Below are 18183 nucleotides of genomic sequence, written 5' to 3' on the forward strand. Positions count from 1 at the left end.
GTTGCATGGAGTGCGTTATTTGGATATACGCGTCGGTTATTATCGCAATACGCCCGAGCGTTTCTACATTAATCACGGTGTTACACGACAGCGTCCTCTAGCGGAAATTATTGAGCAAGTTAAAGAGTTCGTCTTGGAGACAAATGAGATTGTGATATTCGGTTTGAAAGAGTTTCCGGTTGGTGAGTAAATTTCGAAACGCTTGTTTCTAGTCATATTTAAGGATTTAGTAACTCTTTAACATACCTATATTTAATTGCAGGTTTCGGTAAAGGTCTTGGCGTTCATCGGCTGCTGGTCAGTTTCTTGCAGCAGCAATTCGGCGATGTTATCGTGCATCCTTCAGCGTCATGGCGCGCCACATTAAACGATATTTGGTCAAGACAACAGAACGTCATTTTGGCTTATGATAAGGGCCAAGTAGTGGCTGAATTTCCAAATACAGTATTTCGTTCGGTGGAGCAACGTTGGGGCAATGTGCAAACATGGCCAAAGCTGGAGAAGTACTTACGTTCAATTAACAACTTTGATGTTTCGTAAGTGGATCTTAAAGTTGGCTTAAACATAAATAAATTTAAGACTTAACGTAACATAAATTTTAGGGGCTTCAGCAATGGATAGCTGAATTTCAAAATTCTGAAGAGTAAATTTTTCACAAAAAAGAAACTATTTTTTTAAGCCATATTGTTAAAAATCCAAATTTTTACTAGTCATTCGATCATTACCTGTATTAATTTATTATAATTATAATTCCTATGAGGATTTTTAATAATAACTCTCCATTCCTTGCAGACGCCTATCAAGCCGACCCATTGCTGATATGGCAGAACTGACACCCGACACGTGGGGTGTTATACTCGATAAATATGGTGGACTGCGAAAAATGGCCGATCAAGGCAATTGGCGTATTTCAGAACTTTATCGCGACGAATTGGGCGCAAATGCGAATATTGTTGCGGTTGATTTCATTCGTGGCACCAGCCTAATGGACATCGCACTCGAATGGAATAAACGTAAAGTAGTGTACTATTAGGCGTAGAAGTGAATTTACATAGAAATATCTATATGTAAATGAGAATTCTAAATTCGCCTTAGTTTATACTGCATTTTCTTAGAATACAAATTTTATTTCAAAACTTTTTCTTAAAATATAAAAATAAAAAAGCCAACAGAAAATATCTCACCAAGATATTCTCTTTTCTCGGTCAGTGAAAGAAAAAAATGTATTTTTCAAATTATTGAGAATTTTTGTAAAATAAAATTAAGCCAAAGTTTTATATTTAAGAAGTTAGATATATTAGTAATTATGATTATAATTTTTTACAAATTTTATATTGAACAAAAAATTTAAAAAAAAACTATACAGATCGTATGGAATATTAATGTTTTTTTTTCTGTTTTATTAAGCAATGGCAATTTTTATTTTAAAATAAAAAATGTTTACATTGTGGTATATATTATAAATGAATAAAATTATGTGACAACTAAAATGGAGTTTGTCGCCAATTCGTACGTTTGTTTTTTTCAAAATTTTCCATTTAACGCACTGTGTAAAATACTTATCATAGATGAATTAAATAGTGTCTCGTTATTTTTAATATTTTTTTTATCTCTACTTATTCATAATTTATTACATTACACTTTATAGTTATAAGATCCCATATCGGTCTTACCTGATATACAATATCTACACAGAAGTCGTTGCTAAACATTTAAAAAACTACTATAATAGTTTCAAATAGTGTGATTTTGGTAATCGGTTGTAACCAAAAATAAGAAATATTGCACTCCGAGAGAGTTCTCTCATAATAGAATTGTATAACCTTCAGCTTCTGCAGTCTCTAAATTGACTTTGAAACAAGAAAAAAATATTAATGTCGGTTATACCGCACCTAGAATACCCTTCACATTGTTATAAAGAAGTTTCCATACAAGGAATTGATTTCGACCATTCTATTTGTATGGCAGCTATATGGTATAGTGGACCGATCGAGAAATATGCTTCAAAAACCGATGTCAATTTTCGTGAAGATAACTCGTCAAATAAAAAAGTTTTCCATATAAGAATTTGATTTTTATCGTTCAGTTTGTGTAAAACGGGATATAATTTAATACTCGTATCCTCGAATAGTGTATTATTTTATTATCTTATTGATAAAAGCCTATTTACCGGCTTGTTTTCAACGTCTAAGTTCATTCCGATTTTCGTTTTCTAGTTATATTACCTAATATCCAACTGTTCCAAAGAAGTTGGAGGTATTCTCCTTGGATCCATTTCCTAAAGCAACGTTTCAACGATCTTGATAAGTCTATGAAGACACCATTCCCGACAGCGCCTGAGTGAATTAACTCTTGCATTTTTTTGTTACTTTCTCTATCTATATAGCCGGCTACCCAACACTATTCTATTATCTATAGCTCATCGGAGACTTCGAGTTTACGCAACAACAAGAAAGTTAATGAACTTAGTGGTTAAAGCAGAAGCCCACTTGGCTCATTTTTTTTATTTTTAACTATGAGATCTTGTTAACTACCTCATACAACGAAGATACAGCTTTTTATATACACCACTGGTCATTAGGTTTAGTAATGATGATAGAAATTTTGGAAATACGGGCTCCAACAATATTTTGAAGTGATCGCCGTTCATCTTCTGATCGATAAAAATCAAGTCAGTTGTGCCATAAAACATGATGGCACCCCCCATAATGACTCCATCTTTAGCTCATCTTTCCGCAAATCGTGGTAATAGTATTGAAAGCCATCAGAGTCATCTATATTAAAACGTTTTTCATCAGAAAAGATAACTGAGAGTCAATCATTAAGTCGAGTGTCAGATTGAACAGTGCACGTCATGTATTCTTCCGCGAATCGAAGCCGTTTTGCGTTGTTCATTCAGAGGGAGGTTTTATTGATTTTCAGATTGAACAGTCCACGTCATGTATTCTTCTTATATTCATTATTATTTGAGATACGCATCGTTTTGTGAGGCTCTAAAAGTGAATTCTTCGATTCTTACTATGTCTGAATTTATTGGCAAATGCGATAAAGCACCATCCCATACTGCATTGGTTATTCGTGATCATTTCGCCACATTTTCAACTAATATCGTGCCGCAACCACCGCATTCGCCTGATTTACCTTCGTGTAACTTCTGGCTATTCAGTAAATTCACATGACCACTCCGACGACGAGGATTTTTCCAAGTGCTATGATGACTGGAAAATTCGTTGGCATAAGTGTATTACAATGAGAGGGGATTACTTTGAAGGAAAAGAAATGGACAAAATTCATCTTTCAATGTGATCACAGTAGCATATTGGCTCAGAAACCAATTTTGAAGGCGATAATGAAGATTTTACTGAAAGCTGTGGAAATGTAGTTTTTTGGTTTTTTTTTTGTCCGAGTCAAATTTGATTTGATAGCGGTGTCATATACATACGAGTACGTAGGTTAAAAAAAAGTCATGACTTTTATTTTTTCAATTTTTATTTCAAAGAAATTTTGAATAAAATGTATGAGCAAATAACTTATCAAATAGTTTAAAAAATACCACGAATGGAAGATAATTTCATAAAATCAACTCGTTCAAACATAACAGATATAAATAGGATGGGATTTTATTGTTGAGATTTTTTGGACCCGATTAAACTAGTTTATAATGATTTGAGTTTAGAAAAACCACATAATTTCTTAGCTATAATTGCATGTGTTTTATTTATACTAGATTGAGAGTTGAAACTAAATAAGGAATGTTGAATTATTTTATTCTTGCAGTGTCTTTATGTTTTATGCTTTTATGTTTTTTCTGTTAACATTACGCATTTTTTTATGATTTTTATTACTAGTTTTTATTTTGAGTAGTACAATTTTGGTATCACTATGCATATAAAAATAGTATTTTATCATTTATAAAAATACAAAATTACTTAGATAAAAATTTTCAATGCGTTTTTCTCTGTCATATTATATATGTATGTATACTAATAAACTTATGATAATTAATATCTGGTTTTGATTGAGGCCATCTTTTTCCTGGACATTTGGTTTATCACATCTTGTTTTTGTTGCTAAGTTGTGTAATTTGTGTATAAAAAACTAACTACTTGCTAATATTACTACAACTAATGCCTGATCGATGCCCATTGACATTACTATAAAAAAAACATTTGACATTATCATACTATATTATGCCATGTTATATCGGTAATATCTACTTAAATTCTATATTGTTCATGTTATTTTAAGTGTAGATTACGATATAGATATTTATACGTATAGTGAACGTTTCTTGTAAGGCTGAGCGGGACACGCATAGCTCTACAGAGCGTAAAGAGTGAACGCTCTTTGTCCTAGGAGAGATTTTCGTAGAAAAAATGCTTCGCTAGCACCATTTCGCAGTGCTATGCTCCGATTACTTTACTTTTACACTCAACGTTGCAGATTACAATTAGTTAACTAGAGTATTCCATTTATAATTTGTAAATAGTATGTTGTATAATTGTACTTAATATTCTAACGGCATTTTTTAAATACAAAATGGAATAACAGTTTCTGTTGCTAGGCCAAAAATTGTACTTACAACACTATATCGAATTTACAAAGCACTTAACTACATTCTATAAAAAAGGCATACAATAGGACGTATAATTTGGTTGCTTCCAAAATGAGTTGTATTACGAATTTATACCCAAGGTATTATTCCTTTACATTGTCGCTAATGACGCTACAATTTGTGGCTGTTGTTGTGGTGGCAACACTTTCATTTGTCTCCGACTTTGGCACTACCGTAACCGGCTTGCCATTCGTACGATCCAATAGAGGTGAACTATCAAGCGTTTTGTTGTTTACAACAACATTAGGTATCGGTCGATTTTTGAGTTCCTCGACACTGGAGAATATTGTTGTTTTCTTGCCGTTTTCAACAGCTGTTGGCATAGTTTTGAGATCGACAGAACGCTGACGTGTACAAAGAATTTCAATGGGATACCAACAGAGCAATATTAGACCAATGCCAAAGCAGACGCAAGCGAATATTTGTCCGCCTATGAGTATTTGCGGTAACATCTTTAAATCGGCGGCTAGTTCGGGTGTTATGCGTACCTTCTGCTCGAACCAGATGAGTGGGAAGAAGACGCGTGGCACTTTCTCGTACAAACTGAAATGGAAGGAAATTATGAAAAAAATAGTAATTAAGTGGAATATATGCGTCGAAAAAAGATTTTTTAAAGAAATAGGACTATTTGGTATATCTTATCGCTGTATCTTTGTCTTACAAGTACTAACTTGTCGTGTGAGCCATATATCTCTTAAAATCAATTTTTTGTTCGTAAAGTTTTGTATCTCATTGGATAGATTGCTAGAAGTAGATTGATTAGTGAGGCTCCGCTCATGCAAACTACACATTCATAGCAGTATCTATTCATAATCTAAACTTTCGTCTATATGAAAGTTGCGACCAGTCTTTCTAAGACGAAGGTACTATGTAATTATACTAAACTTACTAGTTTTTCTGGACCTGTAAGTTCAGGGCTTTCAGGCTTTGCATTCATTGAAGTGTCTATTCATAATGTAACCTTTCGTCTAGTTGAAAGCTGTGACCAGACTTTCTAAGACGTAGAGTCTAATTCTACTAAACTTACTAGTTTTTCTGAACTTATAACTAGTGAAAGGATTTATTTGATTATAATATGTAGTGGTATCTGGTGAAGACTCGCCGCCAGTTACATTCATATATGTATGTTTTGATGAGCTCCAAAATTTTGTTTTATATAGCAGTTATCTCTTATAATTATGCTTAAAATATACTCACGTTATTCCATTAATCGGTTCAACAAGCATGTTGACTTGGAAACGCGCAGCTACCTCCAAAGCAACACCGGTGCGTGGCTCCAACACCATGTAGAACTCATGCTTATCCTGCTCCGGCGCCATGCCATCGACTTGTTCCACATAATATGGATCAGCATTGTAGAAATGTGGATATGACATGAATACGGGCGAACCAAAACGACACGAAGAAATATTCATAACCCCCGAAGGAACACATTCACCACCACAGAAACAACTATTCTCGGGATAGAGGGTGCCTGCAAAATAGATATTTGCATATTACTTGTCTCACGTAGGATATAAGCGCACGTCTATACCGTTATCAATGGAACGCGCGCCACCACTGTACTTGAAACCACGAATGCCTTCAATCTCTGCGGTTCCTGTATAATCCAATGGCACTGTACGACACATATCGGGCGTGAAAAGCGCAACGCTACCATTCTCCTTCAAGTATGGTGGATGAAATTCACCTGCTGAGCCATTAATTAAACCACAAGTTGATTGAAAGAACCCGGTGTGCTCTTTAAAGTTCCAATTGTGCATTTGACCGATTTTCGAAATGTCATCAGCGCCAGTATAAACATTGAAAACACCAGTTAAATCGGCGCTGCCATTACGCTGTGTTGATAATAAGACGAAACTATTAGCATAATTGTCATAAAAGTTAATTATTATACCCAACTCACCGTATAAAACCAGCCAAATCTATCGAACGGCACTTCAACATCCTTGCCGAAAAGTGGCATAGCACGTGCCATTTCCAACATATCGTCACTATAGCCGGTGAAGAGCATTTCATCGACTGAGCGAGTTATAGACAGTTCCTGACCATATAACTTCAAACCTACATCGACTAAATTGCGGCGCACACTGCCCCAACGTTTGGCCTTACCGGCGGCGGACTGTGGATATTTTTATGAATATCATATATGAATTAAATAAATGTTTAGGCTATGAATATTGAATATCCACTCACCAATGCCACAGCATTCAATGTGACTATCGTATCATCTAAGCTTCCATTGCTACCTTCCTCATCAAAATAGAAATCACTCTTTCTCCTATATGTCACTGAGGCGTTTTCCGGATTCCATTTGATATCGACTTTATCTTGTTTCTCTGTGAATCGATAGGGACCCAACTGCACTAAATTCGGTTTCGTAGTGAGATTTTTGAAATCTTCTGGATTTGTCCAATTGAAAAAGTAAACATCTAAACTTAAAGCCATTGGTGGAGTTTTCCATTTGTCGTAGACCTGTGAGTCGGGTCGTAGGGTCATTTCCTATGAATGGGATAGGATGAAAATGAATGATGTTATTAATACATGTAATACAAAAATATATGTATATGTTATATAATGACAGATCCACTAATGTTAAGAAGTGTTAAAGAGTTGGAAGAAGGGACGGGCTTTCTGCAGTGATCAATTTTGGGACTTCAGCCTCGAAATCCAAAGCAGAATAACTCTTGCCAACGGGTGGCACGAAATATCGCCGCATTCGCTCCCACGTCACTGTGAACAGTCATAATTTCCAAGTCGTAGATAATTTTGCCTATTTTGTAACCAGCATTAACACCAACAACAACGTCAGCCTGGAAATCCAAAGCAGAATAACTCTTGCCAACAGGTGCTACTTCGGACTAAGTAGGCAATTGAAAAGCAAAGTCCTCTCTCGACAAACAAAGGTCAAATTCTACAAGTCACTTATCATCCCCGTCTGTCTTTCTATATGTTGCAGAGGCATGGACGATGACAACATCTGATGAAGGACGTGTCAGTAAAGAAGTAATGTGGTCTATGTCAACGTTTTGCCGAAACTAAGGCTGTTTTTAGTAATAGGAAATCCATTATAGAAAGGAAAGTTATCCTTTGTATCAGCGAAGACTCCCAGATGTAGGATTTTAGTTAGAATTTCTTTTGAAGAGGTATGGAATTCCGATTCTTAAAATGTAGAAATGAAACTCACGAGCCAACTGTCATATTCCACACAATATGTAACACACGACTGCGAGTGGGCTAAATATCTTAACCTCATTCAAGTAATATTTGACTCATTTAGAATAAAATCTGTTGTTGAATTTAGTGTAAAATCTTAAGTCAAATGCTTGGCATATTATAAAAAATAAAAATATTTTATATTTGCAAGAACAGCTTTTACAAAAGTCGTTTAACGTGTTCAGTTAATTTATATCTACTATATTCATACAAACATTCATATGTAACATTTCGATGACATAATTAATACAAGAATTAGCTACAAATAAACTCAAGGCACAAATGTTGTAAGAGTAATTGCTTTCTCAATAAGCTTTTCAAAACGTGCACACGTGTCTCAAAGTCTCGTGCGGGCTCTTTGCATGATTTATTCGGGTTAATAATATCAATTGGTTCTATTGAAAGGTCAATCATAGCTTAAACTACCAATGTAGTCAAACTTCTCTGTTGTAAACTTTCGCACAATGAACTTTTCTTTATAAAATTTTAAATCTCAGAACATTGCCTTTTTATTCAATGTTCAGAAAAGTATTGAGCTCGCTGATTTCCCTGCCATCAATACCTCAGTAAAACAGTATAAACGTGCACACGTGTTTCAAAGTCTCGTGCGGCTTTTAGCATGTATTACGCGGTCAATTGGTTTGAATGAAAGGTCAATCAAAGATTAAACGGCAATATTAAATTCTCAAACAAAAAAAAAAAAGAACACGAACGATTTTTAATCAACTAAATTAGGAGGAAATGCTTGTTAGCAAGTTATAAGTATTTTTTTTTTCAAATGTGTACACTATAGTTGATATATATGTACGTAGCATATACCTCAGTAATATTGTATTACTTACCTTTTCCATTATGCTGTTGAAGATTTGCTCCCAAAACATGCCACATAACACGCCAAAAATGCCCAAACAGAATCCACAAAGACCAATAATAACTTTGCGATTACTTTGGCGCCATTTTTGCAAACTGTTTGTTTTTTTAGGCATTTTGAAAAAATCTGTCTTAGTAGTATTTGATGTTAGATTGTTTATAAAACGATTTCCTAGTTAGCACCGTTAAATACTATGGAAAATTCTTCACTTTTTTAGGTTATTTCAATATTAAAGGGAAGCAGTCTGTGTTGTAGGAAAATCTGCAAGAAGAGAAAAAAGAAATATTTGTCAATAATTTGAAGAAATAAACAAACGACTGTATAGACTTAATGACCGATTAATAATGAAGAAAATGTGTTAATAGTCATAAAAATACAGAAATATCGCCTATCGCCTAGTTCCCTCTCTACGTTACATCATACTTTATTGAACCATTGTAATCCTGTGTGATTTAATTTCTTTCGATGATAAGCTGCACTATTAATATACCAAAACTACCTTCAAGAAGACTATTATCTATAGTAATTTCTTCATAAATCAGACTTTCAGAATTATGGTCTATGACCTATGCAATTGGGGAGACACATATTTCTTTCTAACAATTATATACCGCTTCAATATCAACCTACCATTTACTATCGGTAGTACCCCTTCCTTCCTAGAACATTGTTATGTTTCGCTGCCAAGTGTTATTTTGTGGATTCTACACATTCCTTTCATCTAAAGTCATATCTTCTGGTAAAAAGCGGCAATTTTGTGAGCTTTGCTCTCTCTAAGTGCAAATCTGACGATTTTTTCAAGCTGTGTGACGACTGGAGGGTGAAAAAATAAAGAGATTTACTATCAAAACTTTTAAAAACCCCTTTAAAAATTTGCTCATATACTTTATGAGCAGCTTTTTCTTGTTGTAAATATATGAGGAGGTTAGCTGACGGGAATCAGCCGCTATTAAAAATAATTTTTTCACGCTACCTAAAAGATATTTGACAAATCCAGGAATTTTAACGGTTCTGTGGTAAACGAACGATTAAGAACAGATGGATCCAGGTTTAAATTAATATATTATATAACTTATATGTGAACTGAGACCCATTACATAGTAACATATGTGGTGCATCTGCCGGTCTTCGATACAACAACCAACTTCTAAAAAGTTATTTGAAATTATTACTCATGTAAAATATTATTTTAACTAATTAATTAGTTAACGAATCGCATGCAAGCTTACGAGAATGTTTCTCAGAATTTTAAATGAACTCCATCAGCATTCCTCGCACTCTACCATCTGCTAACCACTCATATTTATACCATATTAGAAGACATAAAAGATTTTTATCCCCTCGAATGTTAGTAACACAATACTTGGGATGCTAATATATTTATACTTATTGCATTGTAAAATGAATCATATGGAAAAAAGAACTCACAAAAGTGGGTCACTGATTTCTATGATTAATTTGACCTAATGCACTGAACTTCTTTAAAAACGCAAGCATTAAGCAATCGCGCAATCGCATGTCTTTCATCATATTCGTGAAATTAGCGGCAAGCTTAGATCAATTTTAGAAGATTGACAGTTCCTTTTTCCACGAGTTAAGTTAATTAAATATTACATGAACATTGGTATGCTCGTATGGCATATATTAATGATGAGTATGTGTGGATATAAGCGTAAGAAGTTGAAGTCTAAAGCTGGTTTATTTTGTTTCATATATTAATCTATATTATTTCATGCGAAATTCTATGAAAAAAAGAAAAAACATTACCTTTGTTTGCACCAAAGCCATAAAAAGATCTTTTTCTTGATTTTGATCGGTTAGTTTGTATATACATACATATATAGCAGTTTCTTCGGAACAATTTAATATGTATTGTATTATTGACTTAGGAGAAATGAACGCCAAATTTCTTGAAGATATCTCGGCAAATAACAAAATTTTCCCTGCAAGCGCTTGATTTCGATCGTTCAGTTAGTATCATAGCTATACATATGCTATAGTGATCCGATCTGATTTTTTCGTAAGAAAATCAAAGGTGAAATCGCATAAATAATAATAAAAATAATACTACGAACAATAATTTGATAAGTGAATGAAAAAAGCTAGAGAATTGATACTGACAAAACAAACATAAACAGAGTGTGTTCAAATAGGAAAAGTTATGAAAGGTGTTCAAACTGATGCATGGATGCAGCAATATAATGCTTTGAAGTACAATTTCATGGCGTAGCATCGGGCCTATAGCCTTATAGCTACAAAAAGAATTGTCTGTGAAAAATTTAATGGACCGAATTTACATCAGGGAATCTTTGCTGAAACGAAATGAAATCTAACCATTTCTGAAGCGAACGGTAACAGGAGACGAAAAGTGGATCAAAAACGACAATAATGTGCGAAAAACATCATGGTCCAAGCGTGATGAAGCTCAACAAATGGTCGCGAAGCAGGATTGACGTCTCGAAAAGTTATGCTGGGTGTTTGGTGGGATTGGAAAAGAAGGTCGAACGATTAATCCTACATTTTACTATCAACAACTGATGAGATTGAAGAAATCGAAAAAACGGCCAGAACTGATCTTCCTTCAGGACAACGCCTATTTGACACAAATATTTGATGACCCGGTAAAAACTGGGAGAGCTTGGCTGCGAAGTTTTGATGCGTGTACCATATAGCCCTGACCTTGCACCATCGGACTACCATTTGTTTCGGTCAATGCCGAACTTCCTTTATGGAGTAAAGTTGGCTTCAAGAGAAGCCTGTGAAAATTACTTGTCTCAATTTTTCGCCGAGTAACCAGAAAAGTTTCACACAGATGGAATAATGTTTCTAGCGGAAAATGCCAAAAAGTGGTCGATCAAAATGGTACATATTTGATTCATTAAAGTTCATTATAAATATAAAACAAAATAAGTTGAAGTTTGATTAGAAATACGAAAATACTTTTTCGACTACCCTATATTTTGGTTAGAGTACAAATAAGGTATTTACTAACAACCGGGAAAGTACCTGTATGATTTGTATATGAAACTTGATTATCAGTAACACAGATAAATAATTCTATCGGAACGTATCTTCTTAAATTGATTGATGTTCTCGTTAGCTTTGGAGACTTTTCGAAAGATAACATGTTATTCCCGATAGTTTTGGGGTTTTTTTCATATTGGGTTGTCCAAAAAATTTGATTAGAAATACGAAAAGACTTTTTTGACTTATCAATATAACAGGCTGTTACCCAAAGATTATTATGGTAAGAAGAATGGTGGCTTATTTCTGAATGTCAAACTACAAGGCAAAGCTTTGAAGAGTTTTAAAGTGCGCGTATAATTATCGATATATTGAGTATGAGCGAACAGATTTATGAGAACCAAGCGAAAGAAATTCCTTATACTATACAAGTACATACCCAAGTATATAAATATTCATAGTTTATTATCTATAGTCACATATTTTATTTGCATTGTTAAGAATTTCCAAGGCATTTATAAAACGTGTTGCAATAAATTTGAGATTAAAGTGCATAAAAGCAACTTTCAAATTATCGATAGGCGCTTGATAAGCTGATAGGTTTGGGTGCAAGGCAATTAAAACCGATTTTAGCAAAAACAAAATAAGAAACAATAAAAAATGTTAGCATAAGTTGCACCTAAGCTCTAATACCCTCATAAAACAAAAAGTTCTCCATACTGAAACTTGATTTTATAGCAGCTACAAACTATAGTGAACCGATCTAAATAACTTGCAAGAATGCCAAATTTCTTGAAGATATCGAAAAACAAACTATACAAACTTCCTTGAAAACTTAGGGATCAAAGATTTCTTCTCGAAAAGAAAATATTTTTTATTCTTTTGATTAATTACTAGATTTAACTTTAACGAAATCTGTTAAGGGTATAAAAGCGAATCGAAATTTTTTCAAACGCACATTTTCCATTTGCGTAATATTAGAAGTAATCTCGATAAGCTAAATTTGATACCAAATACCAAATGGGACACCTGTTGGACAGCGTGAATTAACTTATAATGGTTTATTGAACCTAGCAAACATGAATACTGAGTTTCAATAACAAAATATATAAATACATACATCATTATTTAAAAAATGTATGCAACAAAAAAAATTTTTATTATATTATAATTTTACATTGTGCTGTCTTATCTTATCTAACGAGAACACGCATATCCGCATTTTATTTATTTGATTTCACACATCAGTTCAGTACAATTTAATCCAGTCACCTACATAAATACCTACAGACTTGAGTAAATTATATTTGTAATATAATAATTACCATTTAACGCGACAAATACAATATTTAGTGCAATTGTATTATTATTGGCATTTTTATGGCGATTACTCGAATAATATGTATTTGCTATTGTTGAATCATTAAATTTCCTCCAAATGCAAATAAAATTTAAATATTTAATGTCTCACGATTGCAACATCATAGGCGGCGCGTCATAAGCGCAACGTAGGCAACGCGCATGAGAATGGTAGCCGGTTGCTAATGGGCATGAACGCGATACGACACAGCTGCTCGTTTGACATGACGTGATATGCCGATATGTAAAGATGTGGGTAGTTATATATCAGCAAGTATATAAGTTGCGTCAATTTGGCTAGAATTTGATGTGCTTGAATAGACAGTGGGGGTCAGCAGACTAGAACGGCTTGCGACAATACCATATATTTCAATTTCCTATTATTTGTCTACTTATTTTAACAATTTTGGGATATATGAGGAGCATTTCAGATTAGAGACTCCTTTGACTACAATATAGTTTATCGAAAGAAGAGAGAAAAAAGCCTTTCTTTTTTTGACTGCAAAACTTTTTTCTATAATTTTCTTTTATTATATGTACTATTGGATCTATAACTGCATTCTACATTCGTGAGATTTGCCAAGAGATGGCGCAACTTGATCATTATCCAGGATGGTGATTTTAGCTTGGAATGCGATAAACGCCCTGGGCGGTGAAAGGTTTTGAAAATGAGGAGGTTTTTTGCTAAACATAAAAATAGACCGCAGAAAAAAATTATTTAAACTATCTATAAACAAAGTGGAACTAACTAAAAATATCTAGACAGATGGATCCAAAAGGGGCAATGTAGTGGGATCTAAAGGGCTCGGAGCTAGATCTCAGGTGAGCCTTTAAGATTCCGGATCACTGCATGATTTTCCATGCGGAAGTATTTGCAGTTGGGAAAGTGGCCGAGGTAGCTAACAACGCAGGAAATAACGTAAAAAGGATAAATATATATGTCGATAGCCAGACAGCAATTAAGCAAAGAAACAGTAGATATAGCGGCTGCATACATACTGAGTTCCAGGGCACATTTCCGGGAAACGAAGCAGCTGATGAGATTGCCAAAAGCGCCAACCGTCTGGCTACCGACTGAATACAGAAAATACGGAAGTAACTATGAACGATATAAAAAGAAATTAACGAAAAAGCTGACAGGCGGATTATGTCGAGATGGATGCCTTAAATACAACCTATTGGTATCACACACGAATGGGCATAGGGATAACGATAGAAGCTGAAAGTGCAGATAAGTTAACATGAGAGAGCCGCTGGACATATGCCTTTATCCAGCACTATCTTTAACTCGACTCAAGTATCTGCGAGCTTCGGAGTTCAAAGTACTGGACGAAGTATCAAACGTAGACATCAAGTCGCTTTTAAAGTTTGCAAAAAACTTTGACGTCCTGTGTGACGAATTCTTCATCCACCTCCATCTGGCATTACTAAGAATTAGTAGATCTATGTACGGCGTGATAGCCGGCCAGTATAATCTAACCTAACATAACCTATGTATCTTCAAACTATTAATGGTTTCAATAAAAACTGTCTTCGATTTTATGTGAGATCGCGATATAACCATTATACTAAGTATTTTTTACCGTTAATACGTAAAGTGTTAACATTCTCACAAGTAAAAGCGCACAAAACTTCCACTAACCTGAGATAGCTCTCAAACCAAATATTTCCTATTTTTTATTCCAAAAATTTTGACTACCACTGTAGGTGTGTACGCATGTTGCGCCATACACGTACTCATACATATATAATTTATTATTTCATTCCGCGCGAAATTGAATATATCAATTGACCCCGTGAGCTTCTTTTACTCTCTGTGCCACTGCAGGGTCTTTGACATTTTTTCTCATCTTATTGGATTCGCACGTTATGATTGTACGTACATACACTTGTATGTAGCCCATTTTATGCGCTGAACGCACTCACTTATTGGACAGTGTGTAGTCGACATTTAATAAATGATTTAATTAAATATTGAACTTTGACTCTGCGACTTTTGAGTATTTATGTAGGCATATAGTTGATTGAATTTGTTTGAAATTTACGTATTTTTTGTTGTATATGTTTATGTAAAATAAAAATTATATAATTTTGAATCAGTACTGACGGTGTAGCTTCTGTATCTATGTATCTTTAAAACAGATTTTATTAAAAAAAATACTTTTTTTATGAATAATCGGGGATCCTGCACACAAAAAATGCTATCCAAATGATCCATCAGCCGCTATAAAACAATCCACTTTTCTGATAATGGTTTCCCTTCACTTTTCAAATATTTTTGCTTTCACTAAAGCTCTTCCAATAATATTACTTCCATAAGTTAGCGTTTCCTTTATTTCTTTCTACTTAAACTCAAATCATTTCCACTCAAGAACTAGAGCGCCAGGAAAACTCCAATTTGTCAAATCTTCCGTAAATTCTTTCCCCCACAACACAATATCTACACAAAATCATCTACATAAGTATAGTAGTAGCCGTTGTGATAGCTCTAAATTTACACACCTATATTGTATATACATATGTAATCTCCTATAAGCTCGCATGGCATTTGCATCTTGCTTTGAATTAACATGAGGGTATGTATCTTTTTACAAAGTCAAAAAAAAGAATAGGTAAAGAGAATTAGCACTGCCTTTCATTGCTTCTGCACTTTACTATCATTTGTATGTTAATAAAAAGGCACGTAATTCACGCGAAGAGTAGTAGGAAGAAGGCAAGCGAGACCAAATTACATAAAATAAACAATTCTACAAGTCTTCGTCGACAAATCTTAAGTTGAAGTGCGCTCATATTAAACTTGCGTCACATATTTTGTAAGAATTTTCGGGAATATGATAGATGTATATTAGTAACTGACAATTATTGTACAACAAAAGCAGAGATTTGTCAAACGCAATCAAATAAAGGGGTTGCCAAGAAGAACGCCGTTACGTTGATGTCTTATTAATGCAGTTGTCCTCAATCTACTTAGAAAAAAGCAGGGCGGAACTAAGGTCATAACGGTGAAGAGTTATATAAATTATAATGATTTATCAACAGATGAAGAGGGGTACCCTTTAACCCGCTCACATCGGAATGAAACCGAGTTGGATCTCTTTGGCATCTTGAGTTCTAGCACTGGCTTAGCATTTCATATGCGATTGCGAGTCCTTCTGCCCTTGGGTAGTACTCAAGAGATTTACTGAACTACTTGTCCAGAGCAAAGTTAATCTTGCCGCCATTGTAGGAGCTCTTACTAGACACTGTCCAATAGGCACTCTTACGGTAAGGCTTAAAAACTTATCGGGCGCTACTTGTCAAAGTTTTATGGTTGATGATGAGGTGCACGCTTTTTCATCTCCATTGTATAACCTTTGCTTGACTCAGGCTGACCCATCTCGGTAGTTTCTGGTTCGGCAAACTAGAAGACATAGCTGAAAGTGACATTAGTCGTCTCAACAAATTTGTGGGAGGCAAAAAGCACTCCGATTTGAAATGTTTTTATGAGCCAGTATATAAAAGTTTTTGGGTACCACAACGTATCGGCGTTCTTAGCTGTCCAAATGAGATCCCTGTTAGAATCGATCTCTTAACCTAACCCTAACCTGATGAGGACACGTAAGAGTTTTTTGTATTCAACAATGTACTTCATGATCTTGAAATTCGTTAATGTCTCAGCTTGAAATGCTGATGTAAAAACTGTACTTATTTTCTTTAACTTCAACAAAGATCACAAATTTTGAGTGGTTTCACGGATTTATCGATAAATAGTTTCCTTTCTTCATAAGTAAGGTTAGCTGACTTTTAGGCATATAAACAGTCAATTTTACACTCACCAATAGAATCGACCAAGTAAAAAATGACAATATTACAATTGCCCAAAATCATCAAAAGAATTTCTAAAATCGATAATCTGTCAGTATTCCGATATATTTCTTAAAAAATTATCATCATTTATTAATACATTTTTATTACTTAAATACTCTGTAAACATCTCGACCCACAACCCAAATGGAACCACCTATAAAAATTGAATATCTTGTCAACACAAAGTTCGTTTTCCGGCCGCCCACCTAGTTAGCGACAAAATTTTATTAGTTGCTTAGACAACAACACGCATTGGCCGCAGAGTGCGCTATAACAACTTGCAAGGCACTTAAAACAGATAAATCTGCAATTGCATATTCAAATTTGTATATAAGTATGTGAGTTGAGTAGTCAATAATTGATCGTTGAAGTAATGCGATACTCCAACACATTAATTTGCGATATTTATTATTTCTTACTCCCGAGCATACATACAACCCAACTGTATATATATCTACTCGTAATATATGGAATATGGAAATGACTTTATAAAATCATCAAATTCAGTTTCTAACATGAAAACTGTATGCTAAAGTACTATTTGCATGTTTTCTAAGTACTTGTGGAAGATTGCGAAAGTAATACTCAATAATTTCAATAGTTGATAATATGTGACAATTTGGTATAATTTTATCTTCAACCAGACCAAATATATCATTAAGTTAGTAAGCATTAATTACGGTTTGGCAATAGTTTAAATATATATTGAATGTATTATATAATAAAATTGCGCTAATATGACTTCATCTAATGAATATTCATATTTTTTTAGCTAAACTTTAGTACTAGTATAGTTTGCAGTGAATATGGTTGTAATTCAATTTTGAAAACTATCTATTTACAATATAGCCAATTTTATTAAAGCTAATTTATATTATATGATTTGCAAGGTATGACCAATTCATTGTAAAGATTTACGGCGTTGACTAAGAAATGCATGAAATACAATACAATATGTTAATTTTTATTCCCATTAAGAATTTCTATTTTTAATTTTTATGCCTTATTAAAAAAGCTAATCATTCATAGACTTTGCTAGAAAGCTTTTTTCGAACTTTGAAATTTTGAAAATTCATAATTCCAAAATTTTTCAAATTAAGTCGAAAAAATACGTGTCTAATATTTTACCTCAAAGAATCAAAAAAATCTTTTTTACGGAAAAAATTTTTAAAGTATATTTGGATGGAATGACTCTCATATGTACATGCGTGGTAATACAGGTGTTTGGGGCGTATACGTAATGTTATTTCAATTGAAGCGGGGAGTTCAACAATATCCAAAACGAAGATACTCAAGCACATACGGTTGAACT

The 18183-nt window shown here is 34.0% G+C and overlaps 2 protein-coding genes across 2 annotated transcripts in view; one reads left to right on the forward strand and one right to left on the reverse strand.

Annotated features, from left to right (window-relative positions):
• The window catches only part of LOC105228720 (PI-PLC X domain-containing protein 1), a gene marked incomplete in the record, with an annotated part of 25137 nt that extends 23700 nt beyond the window's left edge, over positions 1–1437 (forward strand). Inside the window, 3 exon segments of the mRNA XM_049456901.1 lie at positions 80–182; positions 263–536; positions 793–1437. Coding sequence (XP_049312858.1) covers positions 80–182; positions 263–536; positions 793–1033 — 618 coding nt within the window.
• A 2387-nt stretch (positions 1438–3824) lies between these two features.
• LOC105228721 (protein peste) overlaps positions 3825–18183 on the reverse strand; it is a 44282-nt gene continuing 29923 nt past the window's right edge. The window contains exons 2-7 of the mRNA XM_019991216.3: positions 8674–8963; positions 6812–7117; positions 6522–6737; positions 6150–6453; positions 5813–6089; positions 3825–5158 (exon numbers count right to left, since the gene is read on the reverse strand). Of these exons, the coding sequence (XP_019846775.2) occupies positions 4699–5158; positions 5813–6089; positions 6150–6453; positions 6522–6737; positions 6812–7117; positions 8674–8817 (1707 nt within the window). The 5' untranslated portion in view covers positions 8818–8963 and the 3' untranslated portion in view covers positions 3825–4698. The remainder of the gene's footprint in view (positions 5159–5812; positions 6090–6149; positions 6454–6521; positions 6738–6811; positions 7118–8673; positions 8964–18183) is intronic.

The sequence above is a fragment of the Bactrocera dorsalis genome, chromosome 1 (genome assembly GCF_023373825.1).
Source record: "Bactrocera dorsalis isolate Fly_Bdor chromosome 1, ASM2337382v1, whole genome shotgun sequence".
Taxonomy (NCBI): Eukaryota; Metazoa; Arthropoda; class Insecta; order Diptera; family Tephritidae; genus Bactrocera; species Bactrocera dorsalis.